At 37.7% G+C, this 12,861-nt stretch overlaps 1 protein-coding gene across 1 annotated transcript in view; it reads right to left on the bottom strand.

Moving 5' to 3' along the window:
• The window catches only part of NHLRC2 (NHL repeat containing 2), a gene marked incomplete at its 3' end in the record, with an annotated part of 57,512 nt that extends 45,228 nt beyond the window's left edge, over window positions 1-12,284 (bottom strand). Inside the window, exons 1-2 of the mRNA XM_079706606.1 lie at window positions 12,092-12,284; window positions 9,018-9,170 (exon numbers count right to left, since the gene is read on the bottom strand). Coding sequence (XP_079562732.1) covers window positions 9,018-9,170; window positions 12,092-12,269 — 331 coding nt within the window. The 5' untranslated portion in view covers window positions 12,270-12,284. The remainder of the gene's footprint in view (window positions 1-9,017; window positions 9,171-12,091) is intronic.
• Window positions 12,285-12,861: the final 577 nt, after the last annotated feature.

Genomic DNA, 12,861 nt, shown 5'->3' with positions numbered 1-12,861 from the left:
TTCCAATTCAATCATTTCCTCTCTAATCCTTTTTACTTCTTCTTTTTTTAAGCTCATTTTCAGTCTCTAAGTCTGTTTTTATATCCCTGCTTTAGCTCAATGCCCCTTATAACATTTTTACATGAATTTATTATCCCTTGGACACCCTGTAATTTAGTCTTCATCTCTAATATTATTTGGACTTTTTTCTTCTATTTCTTTTCTGGTTCAATCAACACTCATTTCTTCCTTTGTTTTGTCGGGGGCGGGGGGCATGTCCATTTCTGTTTTTAGTTTTTAAATTTCTGATTCAAGCTTTTTCATTATTCCTAAATACTTTTAGAGGATATGTCATTCAATATGGAGGACTGTGTTATAGTTTCTGTCAACTTTTTGATTAAGTGAGAATTTTCATCAGCATTTCAACTTTGAATCACATTTTCAGCTTTTTACAGTTTTATATGGATGTGATCTGCTTTTTAAAAATCCTAATCAGTTTTTGGACAGAGCTCCTAGTTTGAGAGTGCCCTCTTCTGACAGTCCCCCTTTTCTGTGCAGTCTCTTTTCAGAGAGCGCCGTTGGAAGAAGGAGTTGATGTGTATATTCTGTTGTTTCTGCAGCATCCTTAACTTTTCCCTCTTATCTTCTTCGTTCCCTTCAGCAGACTATCTCCAAGGGAAACTACACACACCTCTACATATCTGATTCTCCTCCAGAAGCAATGCTTCTCTGAGGCTTCTGTTCCCAGTCCCACACTCTTTCAAGAACTAGTACTATGTTCTAGTATATCCAAACCTGTGTTCAGTATTTTGCACTTAGTGTTGGAGTTTCTCTTTCTGCAGGTAAGGGGATTACTCTGTGCTTTGCCTAAGTCCTCTGAACCACTTTATTTTTTTCATGGAGTCTTTTAAGCCTCCCCCATTTCTGTTCTCAGCACCTGCTGGCTAGTAGCAGCAGGATCTTTAATGGAATTAAGTTTATTTCACAACTTACAGGTAATCTGAAGGCCATGATATTCTCTGTCTCCTAGTATCGCTGAACGTAGGATCAAGTGTGGTTCTATTTACTCTCCCTGTTGTTTTTATGTTTGGGCAGCTGGGGAAAGGGACATGGGGAGATTCAAAATTAGGTAGCCACCATTCTCCTCCAAACCCAGAAGTAGCAGAGATAGATTTTTGTTTTTAATATCAGGTTTATTGAGATATAATTTAAAGTAATTTTGTACTTTGATAATTTGTTAATTGAGTAAATAAATAAACTGAGTCCTAAAACCAGCCTCTAACTTAATGGAGAAGAACTAGAAGTTTTCCAGTAAGATAAGGAACAAGGCAGAGATGTCCACTGCTTCCACTACTATTTAACAATGAGTAGGAAGGGTGGTAGTAGACAACAAAATCAGACAAGAGAAATCAGTTATAGGCGTAAGAATTGGAAATTTTCTTTGCAGGTAATAAGATAGTATGTTAGGGAAACTCCAGAGAATCAATTACAAAACTAACCCAAATAATAAAAGATTCAGGAAGTTGTGGAATATAAAATTAACAACAGAAATCAATAGACTTTATATACCTACATAATACCCAGTTTTGGAGGATATAATGGTAAACAAAACCCCATTTACAATAAATAGCCATAAACATATGAAAAGACTTGTTCAACTCCACTCTAAAATGCAATTTAAAACTACACCGAGATACCATTTCTCATATACTAAACCCATAAAAATGTAAAAATATGTCAACACATTTTACTGGAGTGACAACAGGGAAAGAGACACCATACACTGTTAGTAAGAATGCAAACTGAGGGAATTCCCTGGCAGTCCAGTGGTTAGAACTCTGCGCTTCCACTGCAGGGGGCCCAGGTTTGATCCCTGGTCAGGGAACTAAGATCCCGAAAGCTGTGTGGTGCTGCCAAAAAAAAAGAATGCAAACTGGTACAGTCCTCCTGGTACGGAACATGGCAATCTCTAACAAAATTTTATATACATTTAACTTTGACCCAGCAATCCCACTTCTAGGAATATACTCTTAAGATATACTACCAGCAGTACAAAAATGTATCCACAAGATTATTCACTGTTTGTAACTGTTAAATATTAGAAACAAAGTAAGGGCCAATACATAGGATAGGAGAGTGGCTGAATAAATTATGGTACACACACACACACACACAAAGTACTATGCAGCTACTAAAAATAACCAGGAAGTTCTTTATAAACTGATACGGAGTGACTACCAGGAAAAATGTCACATGATAAAAGTGAAGTGCACAAAAATGTCAATAGTATATCAGTTTTTATGTTAAAGAAAAGAAGAAATTTTAAAAAAGAAAAAGAATGGGACAGAAAGAATGAGAAGGTAGGAATAGGCAGAAGAGATGGGTGGATGGATCTATACTTTCTGTATAGTTCTGACTTTCAGACCATGTTTTAATTTTGTATACTCGAAAACAAAATCAACAGAAATGGAGACAGGGGGCCTAAAAATACAAACAGAAACAAATGAATCTAGCTATATTTCAAATGAATAACATAACCTCATGCGGGGTGAGAGGGACTAGTTTAAGTAATTTTTAAATTAGTTGAGAGGGACTGGAAGCAAAGACACCCCACTAGCAACAAGCACGTCTAGTGCCCAGACCTTGGTTTCTCAAAACCATTCCCAATGTTCAGTACTAAAAGGAATGAGAGCTCCTTGGAGAAGTGGCTGATTCAGAGATGGGGCTGGGAAAGTACAAGACGAACCCGGAAATATTTTGTTGTGACAAGTAAAGAAGTGCTCAGAGAATGATAAGGACATGTCAGAAGGACACAGGTGATAGCTTGAAGGGGATCCCATTAGTCAAATATGGAAAATTTGAAAATCAAAACAAATGATTGATGATTTATAATAACAAATTAAAAAAGAAACCATGCGTTGAGTCCAAATATATTTTATATATATAATATATATACACAATATATATCTTACTACTTCAAAAAATGTATTTTTTTCCTTTGGTCAATATATCCCAACACTTCTTTGAAAAAGTGATGACTGAGGTGAGATCTAAATGACGAGACGATGTTAACTATGTGAAGAGAGTTAACAGAGGAGATTTCAGGGAGAGAAAACAACAAACTGAAAACCGGGACGAGACAGAGACTGAAGAACACAGAGGACAAAGGGGAGCATGGGACAAAACAAGAATAAACATGCATATAGGGTCAGTCTCGTAAGTCATAATAGGGATTGAGATCTTTTTCTTAAAAGCAATGGAAGTCAGATGGAGAATGAAGTGCAAGTCTCAAAGATACTTCAAACTAAACTCATGAACTTCCCCTCCAAACGTCCTTTCTACAGCGTTTCCTGTCACCAAATGGCACCACCGTCTTTCGAATTATACAAGCCAGAAACCTACCTAGGATATCTCTGTAATAACCAACCAGCCCTCTCTCATCACCCATAGTTAATCCATGACGGAGTCCTATTGATTTTATCATCTATAATGGGCTAAGCTATTATCATATCTCACAGGGAGCACGATAGCCTTGTCACCAATCCATTTCTTGTCCACTAATTAGTTGCCCACCCAGGAGATGAACTGATCTTTAAAAAACACAAATCTGATCACATCACCCTCTGGCAGAAAATCCTTCCTAGGCTCTCCCAATGGAAAACCACATGAAAAAACCACATTTCACCTCTCCAGCATCTTTTTCCACTCTTCTTCCCCTCCCTCAGGGTACTGTAGCAACCAGGACTTTCTTAGTTCGTCCAGAATATCATTATTCCTCTTGCATTAAAGCCTTGACACAGTGTCTCTCTGCCTGGAACCTTCTCACTACCTGTCTTTTAGATCTCAGCTCAATTTTTACTCTTAAAAAAGCTTTCTTTAATTCTTCCACATTAGAGTAAACCTCATTATTTGTTTTCATAGCAGTCTGTAATTTTCCTTCTTAGCACTAATCAGAAATTATAAAAATATTTGTGTGGTTATTTGATTGTAAGTTTTCCCCTTGTTAGACTGTAATTCCTATTAATTATTTAGGGACCATACACTGTTTTATTATTTACCAGCATAGTGTCTCATACATAATAGGAAATGAATGGACAGGACATAAATACTGAAGAAACATACTTGTATAATATATAAACCACATCATATTGTCTAAATAGAATATCTATATTGATCTACATACAAGGACAACTGCCAAATAGCTATGCATCTCATTTTTTCAGTGTCAACAACCTTAAAGTAAGTGTACAGAAATTTTTCTTAAAATATTTTGCTTGTTTTATTAATCATACACAATAAAAAACAGGATGTAAAAGATTCTTCCCTTTATGGATCTTTTGCCAACACATGGATCAAAACTACTACATTTAAAATAAAACATGGAAAGAAGAAAAGGAAGAAAGAGAGACAAGAGGGAGAGGAAAAAGAAAGGGAAAGAGAAAAGGTGAAACCAAATTAAAAAAATAACTGCTTCTAGGGGCTTCCCTGGTGGCGCAGTGCTTGAGAATCTGCCTGCTAATGCAGGGGACACAGGTTCGAGCCTCGGTCTGGGAAGATCCCACATGCCATGGGGCAACTGGGCCCGTGAGCCACAACTACAGAGCCTGCGTGTCTGGAGCCTGTGCTCCGCAACAAGAGAGGCCGCGATAGTGAGAGGCCCGCGCACCGTGATGAAGAGTGGCCCCCACTTGCCACAACTAGAGAAAGCCCTCGCACAGAAACGAAGACCCAACACAGCAAAAATAAATAAATAAATAAATAAATAAACTCCTACCCCCAACATCTTAAAAAAGAAAAAAGAATAACTGCTTCTAAAATATTAGTAATAAAATAACTTTTTAAAATCATTTAAGAAACTTCAGGGAATTCCCTGGCAGTCCAGGGGTTAGGACTCCGTGTTTCCACTGCAGGGAGTATGGGTTCGATCCGTGGTCAGGGAACTAACTACAAAGGTCTTATTTTTCAGAAACGTATAGACATATAAATACAATTATGCATAGTAGTATATAACATATTTATATATAGTGTATAGCAGACAGTAGAGTTTAATCACAGGCAGTAATAATAACTTAGTTCAGTGCAAAAACTAAAAATATTTAAGGAGTTTTAGATGTTACAAAACCTGTAAATTGAGGCATTTTGAGATCTAAAAGACGAGCATGACTTTACTAGGCAAGAAAGGATGAAGGCAGGTCACGGAGGCTAGAACACCCCGAGCAAAGGGAAGAAGGATGTGGAGAGATGGAAACATGAAGTAAAAAACTCGGGGGCTTCCCTGATGGCGCAGTGGTTGAGAGTCCGCCTGCCGATGCAGGGGACACGGGTTCGTGCCCCGGTCTGGGAAGATCCCACATGCTGCGGAGCAGCTGGGCCCGTGAGCCATGGCCGCTGAGCCTGCACATCCGGAGCCTGTGCTCCGCAACGGGAGAGGCCACAACCGTGAGAGGCCCGCATACCGCAAAAAAAAAAAAAAAAAAAAAAAAAAAAAATCAAAATCACCCGAACACTAAATTAAAGCAGAGACCAGAAGCAAATGTGACTTTTTTTTAATTTCAAAAACTGATATTTCCCTGTGTCTACATTAAACACTCTGAAAGTTTGCCATAAATCAGCCAATATTTTCGTCATACTTTAACTATTTAAGAACAAAGAATAATCAGTATATGGGGTGCTGCAAAAAGAAAGTGTGAAGTGTGTACAAAAAAGAGTTAACATAGCAGGCCCCACTACTATTCTTTCAAAGACCTGCTTACAGAGCTGGTCCTTGCCTGTATTTCGGAAGCATTCCCATCATTTCCAGACCTGATGAGAGTACCTCATAAGGCCTAAAGTGCTGGGTGCTGTCTCTAGTGAGCTTCCCTGGTTGGCAACATCCAAACTTGCTGTAACAACTCTTTGCTGGGGGAATTAAGCACCTCTTATGCGACTCCACCAAGAGAGGACTCGGCTTGCTCCTAGTCTCCCCTGGATTCAGCCCCATGCATATTTTCCCTTGGCTGGTTCTGCCTTGTGTCCTTTTGTTGTAATAAATTATAGCCATGAGTACAGCTACATGCTGAATCCTGTGAGTCCTCCTAAAGAATTATTGACCTGGGGGTGGTTTTGGGAACCCTGACACAGAGTAAAATTGTATATTGACTCATTAAAAGGTTTAGTTTCCCTATAAATTAGAAATACATTCTTCTAATTTTTAATAAAGTGAAAAATAGCATATACCACATAACGAGAATACCAGCGTTTACTCAGCAGTGTTATGGCATTTAGGTTTTTAAAGTCTGATTTAATTATATATTAACATTCACCTAGCAAACACATTTTAAAATATGCCAAGTTTTCCAAGTGCTTTTCCTTAGATGATAGCCATTGTGCTAAATTTGGGTATTATATATCATTAATGTATCCAGCATAAACAGGTAAAAGAAATTAGAAACCCTCAAGGAGAAACCAGAACCATTCATTACTATTAAGTATCTTTTTACTTTTGCTTTAGATTTTTGGCATTTATAATTTCTTTTATGCTATTGTGAAAGTGATACTGGTCACCACTACAAACCTGACTTTAAAAGCTGTTTACAAAGGAAGGAGACTGAGTATTAAAGCGCGCTTCTTTCAGAGTGTTTTTGAATTAAAATGCACTTCCTCACTCAGCTGAGCATTTCCAGCTTACTGATAAAATGAACTGAATATTTCATGGAATAAAAACAGGCTGCTGAATGTCTCTTCAAGAACACAAATAGCACTGCTGAAGATAAATTCAGAAACATCAGATAGTAATGAAATAAGACACAGCATCATGATAAATTAGGAGATTGGAATTAACATATACATACTACTATACATAAAATAGATAACTAACAAGGACCTACTGTATAGCACAGGGAACTCTACTTAATATTCTGTAATAACCTATATGAGAAAAGAATCTGAAAAAGAATGGATATATGCATATATATAACTCATTCACTTTGCCGTACACCTGAAACTAACACAACATTGTAAATCAACTATATTCCAATAAAAATTAAAAAAAAAAAAAGACAGCAGCAAGAAAGCAAATTTAGTGACAGCCTACTGAACTTTCATATGATAATCTCTAGGTATGCCTGCTTTTGTGAATATGAACTGAACTTATCTTCTAAGCAATACAAAAATCTTTTATTTCTAAGTTACCAGCATTTTCATACAGCAGCATAATAATGAAGTAATGTTTCTTTGAAATTACAATGTTGAAATCCCTTACAAAGTATTTTACTTTTCAGAAGTGTATTTATATATGAAAAATAGTTAATATTTTGTGTCACAATGTGTTATAAAAATATTTTCAGTAAACTGGTAAAGAGATTGTTAAGGATCCATTCTAAGAAGCCACTGAATTTGCTTCAGGTATGGGGTTAACCAATTAAGTTAAACAGTCCATTAGGGGTGATCTTAAGTAGGAAATGGTTAACTTTGGGATTTTTTAACCCAGTCTGTAAGTGCCATTCTGAAACACAAATCGTACTGTCATCCTCCTCTTAAACAAGTAAATCAAAAACAACCTTAAACATCTCTGTACTTTCAGTGGATGAAAAAGTCCATTAACTTAAATATTAAGAACGTTATACAAAGCCCTTCATAACGCAGTCTGAACCTAATCTGCCTTCCTCCCCTTTAACTCTTCCCAGGGGCCCCTACAATCTTGTGACACTAAACTATTTACCACTCTCCAAACCTACTCTTCTGTGCTTCCCTCCTTGTTTACCTGTCACTTCCTCAGCCAGGAGTGTCCCTCCTGTCCCATTTTCATTTTCAGCTGCACTCCTGCTCATTTTTCAAGTTCCAGCTTAATTGTCTCCTTCTCTTGAGAAACATTTTCCAAAGCTTCTAGGCAAAGCGAGTTACTCCTTGCCCCATGTTCCATAATGCTTTAATTCAACTTTGTTACATATTTCCCCAGCAGTTAGAGTACGCTGCACATAATACATACTCAATAAATGTATTTACATGGACTTGAACAAGACACACAAGTATCCAAAACCTAGGAGATAATGAAATACTCATATTTCTTAAATATAGATGAATTTTTGAAAACATAGTTTAGCTATTGGGAATATTTGAGTTCTTGGTAAATCTCATTGATAGGCAATTCCAAGATACAGTCCGTTACAATTTAAAAGCATCTGAAGTTTCACTTGCACTGAAGGTTTTATCCAACACTCCTTTTTTTAAACTAAGTTTCAAGAAATCCTTCACTTTTGTACATGTATACTCTATTCTCATCTTTACTCTCACAAGATCAGTGACCCCCTCTTCTTTTTAGTCACTGCAAAGAGGACAGCTTCAATTAATTTAAGCCTAATTAAATGGAACCTTTAATTAGTTTCATTTATCTCATATGCTCTCTTCTTAGAAAGAAGTAAACAAGAAAAAAAATCTGAAAAAATGTCAAAGTTCTAAAGAAAATACTAAGTATAATCTCTTATGTTTTCAGAATCTGTAATACCATAAAAAAGGATTTCCTAGTGTGCTTTGGAAAACATTAACCTTTATAAATAATTTTTAAATAAAGCAGGGTCAAAGAAAAGTATCTGTTATAATATTTTGCCTTCCAAAATATTAGTACAGGTAGTAGTTTATGTCATCTGAAATTAAAGGAAGTTTATTCATATTTCCTAATAAGAACTTTAAACCTTTTTATCACAAGAAGAAGAATATAAAGTTAGTCACACATTTCATTTTTTCATAGAACAAATTTAGGTAAGTCCAGATATACAAAATGACCTTTTTAAAATACTTCATCATGAAAAAAGTAAACTATGTCCTATCTTTAAAGAAAAATCATAGACTAAATGCTGGTTCCTTAGGAAGGCAAACCATTATCACTAAGCTTAACTCTTCATGAAAAGGTACATGGAGTCCTTAATTCATAGATTAGAAATTACTTTAGAATCATTGAAGTCTTGCCAAATGTTTCATTCTCCTATTAGCAAAATGAGTCAGCTACTCTTCCAGTGACTATGCCAGGACAGACTGTTAGAAACCAATTAAAGGGCAGATACCTTTATCAGAGTATGTGTGCTCTAATGCATGAAGATCAGGCAATAGGTGAATACAGTTTATGCAGCAGTAGGTGAAGAAATCAAGGATGACCACTTTTCCACATAGATCCTTGTAGACAGAAATAGATTCTTCTGTGTTCAGCCATTCTAATCCTGAAATTTACACAAAATTAAAAATGATTAAAGGAAATGATAAACATAATTTACTTAAAACTTTCTATTAAAATGTGAACAATTATTATTTCTAAGGAAGGGATTGGCAGGGCAGGAAGGGAGTGGGGAGGTAGGAGATGGGAAAGCTACTATTATGAGACAGTCTGCAAATACAGTAAGAAAAAGTTACTAAATTCTTTCAGAAATGGTATATTAGTCTGTGTGTGAAAGGAAGTAAGATTAACATATTTAGGTAAAAATAAGAGGAAATATCAAATATTAAAAGGACTTAAGTACATGATTAGGTACAAATGGGCTACTGAGAATGAAGGTCAACCTTAAGAACAAACTAAATATCAAAAAAGTGTTAAAATATAATGATAAACATACAAAATACCTAAGCCAATTTCATGAGAAAGAGCTGAAATGCTCTGGATTTGAGTGAGACCTTAAATACAAAATATTTTAAATGCAAAGTTAAGCAAAACACACTGCTATTATTATAGATTTCATGGAAGCAACATTAATATTCAAGAAGCATGTTCCCTTCCCTCCAAAGAAAAGAAAAACAGAATCTCATTAATCTGTGCTTTTGTAAATTAGAATTTATAATTACTTGACCATGATTTACAATTTTAACTATGAACTATGAAGAAAAATTTTGTTAAACAAGTAGATTAAAAGTACAGCATCTCTGTTTAACCAATTTAAGGAAACAAAGATAATGAGTTTGTTGCTTATAAGTAAATAAATGCAGCTACTAAAAGTATTAATTATAACTTGAAACAGGTATTTGGGAATATTTTATAGAAACTGAAAGCCAAAGCTGGGTGGAACAAATGAATAATAACAGCTAACAACTAATAACAGCAACTGAAGTTACTCAATTAAAACAAAATACTAAAAAAAAAAAAATCTGCAAATCAAACTAATTTCTGCCAGTTAGTCACACCTAGTGAGGTTTAGGGTACAGTGAGGTCTTAAATATCCATTTAGATAAAGTTTTAATTGTATGCCAGATCAAGTGACCCTATAAAACTTCAAACTAATTATGTATATTTCAAATCCTAATTTTAAAATATTTATGAATTTGTCTCAAATTTATTTTCTGTAAATAGTCAAGTGACTTAGATTGGGGAGACAGGGAAAGTATAATCACATGTCACTTATTGTGCTAGGTGCTTACCAGACTTAATAATTCACTTTATAATAACAATAACAATGAATATAACTTTAAAAGCTGCTAACAATGACATTTACTGAGCTCCCCTATGAAGTAAGAACTTTAGATATACTATATAGTCTGCACAATAAACCTGAAAGGTAAATAATTGCTTCCATTTTATGTGAGAAAAGTAAGGCTTGGCAAAGTCAACTAACTTGCTCAAAATCATGCAACTGACAAATGGAATAACTGGGATTTAATTCCAGGTCTGTCTGAATCCATCCCTTATACCACACTGCTTCCCATAAAACATGTTTCTTTGAAGAAATTAACAAAGCACAGTGTTTTTGAGAGTTATGTTTATGACTTCCGGATTACAGTAACTGATAAAGAAACCAAGAAAAAACTCACATCTAGTATTCTGTTCTCAATAATCAGGTCCAGCAGAAAATTTGTGTCATATGTGAAGCCTGAATATTTTGTTGTATTACGTATGAGTCACAAAGATCAAATCTCATAGTAATAAAATACACTCAATCTGATCTACTCATCGTAGATACAAACAAGAAAATAAAAACACTGGCCCAAATCCTAGCTGCTGGCATGCCCGTTTTACGACAGGGTACGATATATAACTAACTTCTTACAGACTTTAAAAAAAAAATACACGTTCATGTATATAAACTTTTAAAGTTTCTTTGATGGGATAAGCACTAATGCACCCAATTCTTTTGATATAATTCCACAATAATTCAAGTCAGTATAGGATTAATAACAGATAAAATAAGCACGTATGAAGGCGAGAGCAAAAGGCTTCGAAAGACACGAGGCTGTCGTCAGAGGCAAAGTTCCAATAGACCTCCCATGAGATACTGAACCCTACCACATCGAACCAATTAACTATACATGTGGTTTCAGTGTCATGCCAGGAGACACGCCAACACCACCAGTCAGAACAATGCCAGTCCCAACCAAAGAATGTAAAGTTCGGTTTCATTTATCATAGCAAGATGAGCTTCACAAATAGCACTGCTGGGAATATCAGTTCCCTCATGCTCCAAACATTCACAGAGCCAGGATTCAAACCTGGAGACAGGCCATAATTGATTCAGATTTTAAAAATTACAAGGTTCACGACTTTGAACGGAGGAGTGTGACACAGTTAAGAAACCGGCCGATGCAGTGCGGGGGGGCGGTGTGTGTCTGTATAATCCAACTCTAGCCGTCCTCAGTTGTGAGGCCCTCGGCAGACGACTTAACCTCCCTGTTCCCGGGCCTCAGTTTCCCATCTATAAAACAGGGCTAAGAAGAGCACCTCAAATGGTTTGCAAAGAGGATTAAATAAGATAATACCCTTGTATTCAGGGCTGTGTGGGGCCCATAAGAAGTGATCAATAAATGGAAGCTAGGATGATGCACAAAAATGATGACGATGCTGGGCAACCAGACTGAATGGGCGTGGACACTGGAATCACTGCCAACAGGGGCCACGAAACAGTCAGGGAAAGTCTATTGAGTTAACACACGGCCCGGGCAGATAGGGAGGAAACAGAGACAAAGATGCATCGGCCCACCCTCCACAAATCCCCGGTCCGCCGCCGCCGCCGCCGCCTGGGGACAGAGGCTCTGCTGGGCGAAGCGCCTCTGCCCGGCGCGGCGGCAGAACCACGCCTCGCCCACCGCTTCAGGGGAGGGCGCCGTCCCCGAGGAAGGGGAGGTTCCGGGAGGGGTCCCCACCCCGAAGCCAGCCCCTCACCTTCCGGAAACTCGGGCACTGACAAGTCCTGCTCCCAGCCGTCCACCTTCTGCAGATACTGGTAGACCAGGCTGTCCTTCTCCTCCTGGGTAACGGCGTCGAGCAGAGCGTACTCCAGCGAGGTCTGAGCCGGGAGCAGGCCCGAGAGGCTGCAGCTCCGGGCTCCGGGCGCCGCCATGTTCTCTCCGGACAGTCCAGAGGCGGCCGCAGAGCCCGCGGGACGGTCTCGTTTGGAGGGAGAGGGACTTACGGTCCTTTGGTTTCAAAACCGCACATTCGCCTCACTCTCCACCAGCCCCACTCCACGTTCACAGCACTTTTTTCAAATGCTAAAGTACAAATTGACGCAATTCCCAGGCACGTACTTAAACTACGGTCCCAACCTACCCCGCCCCTCTAAATCTTCTCGCCGCCGCTGAGCCTGGACATTCAGAGCGCCAGATTCAACATGGAAAAGGCTTCTGGGCCAGCGTTCTAGAAGCTCCAAGAGAACAATTCCCCACCCTTCACTTTGAAAATTAGCAAGTTTTAGAACTAAAACAAAACAAAAATAAATCCGTAGGATTTAAAAGGGCCCTAACTTTTTTTCTTTTTAAAGTCTCACGTTTAGACCAGGATCAGCCGATTCGACACAGCATTGGGAACGTGAAGCTGTTCCCGCCACGGCACGAAAGGTAAAGAAGTAGGCTTTTTAAAGTTGGGAGTGACTAGCCAATGGCCTTGGCTTATACGCAAACGCAGCATTTTGTTACCCTGCAGTGCTGAAAGTG

Source organism: Hyperoodon ampullatus (genome assembly GCF_949752795.1).
Source record: "Hyperoodon ampullatus genome assembly, chromosome: 1".
NCBI classification, from domain to species: domain Eukaryota; kingdom Metazoa; phylum Chordata; class Mammalia; order Artiodactyla; family Ziphiidae; genus Hyperoodon; species Hyperoodon ampullatus.
Note: the sequence above shows the minus strand (reverse complement) of the source record. Positions and strands in the feature narration are given on the sequence as shown.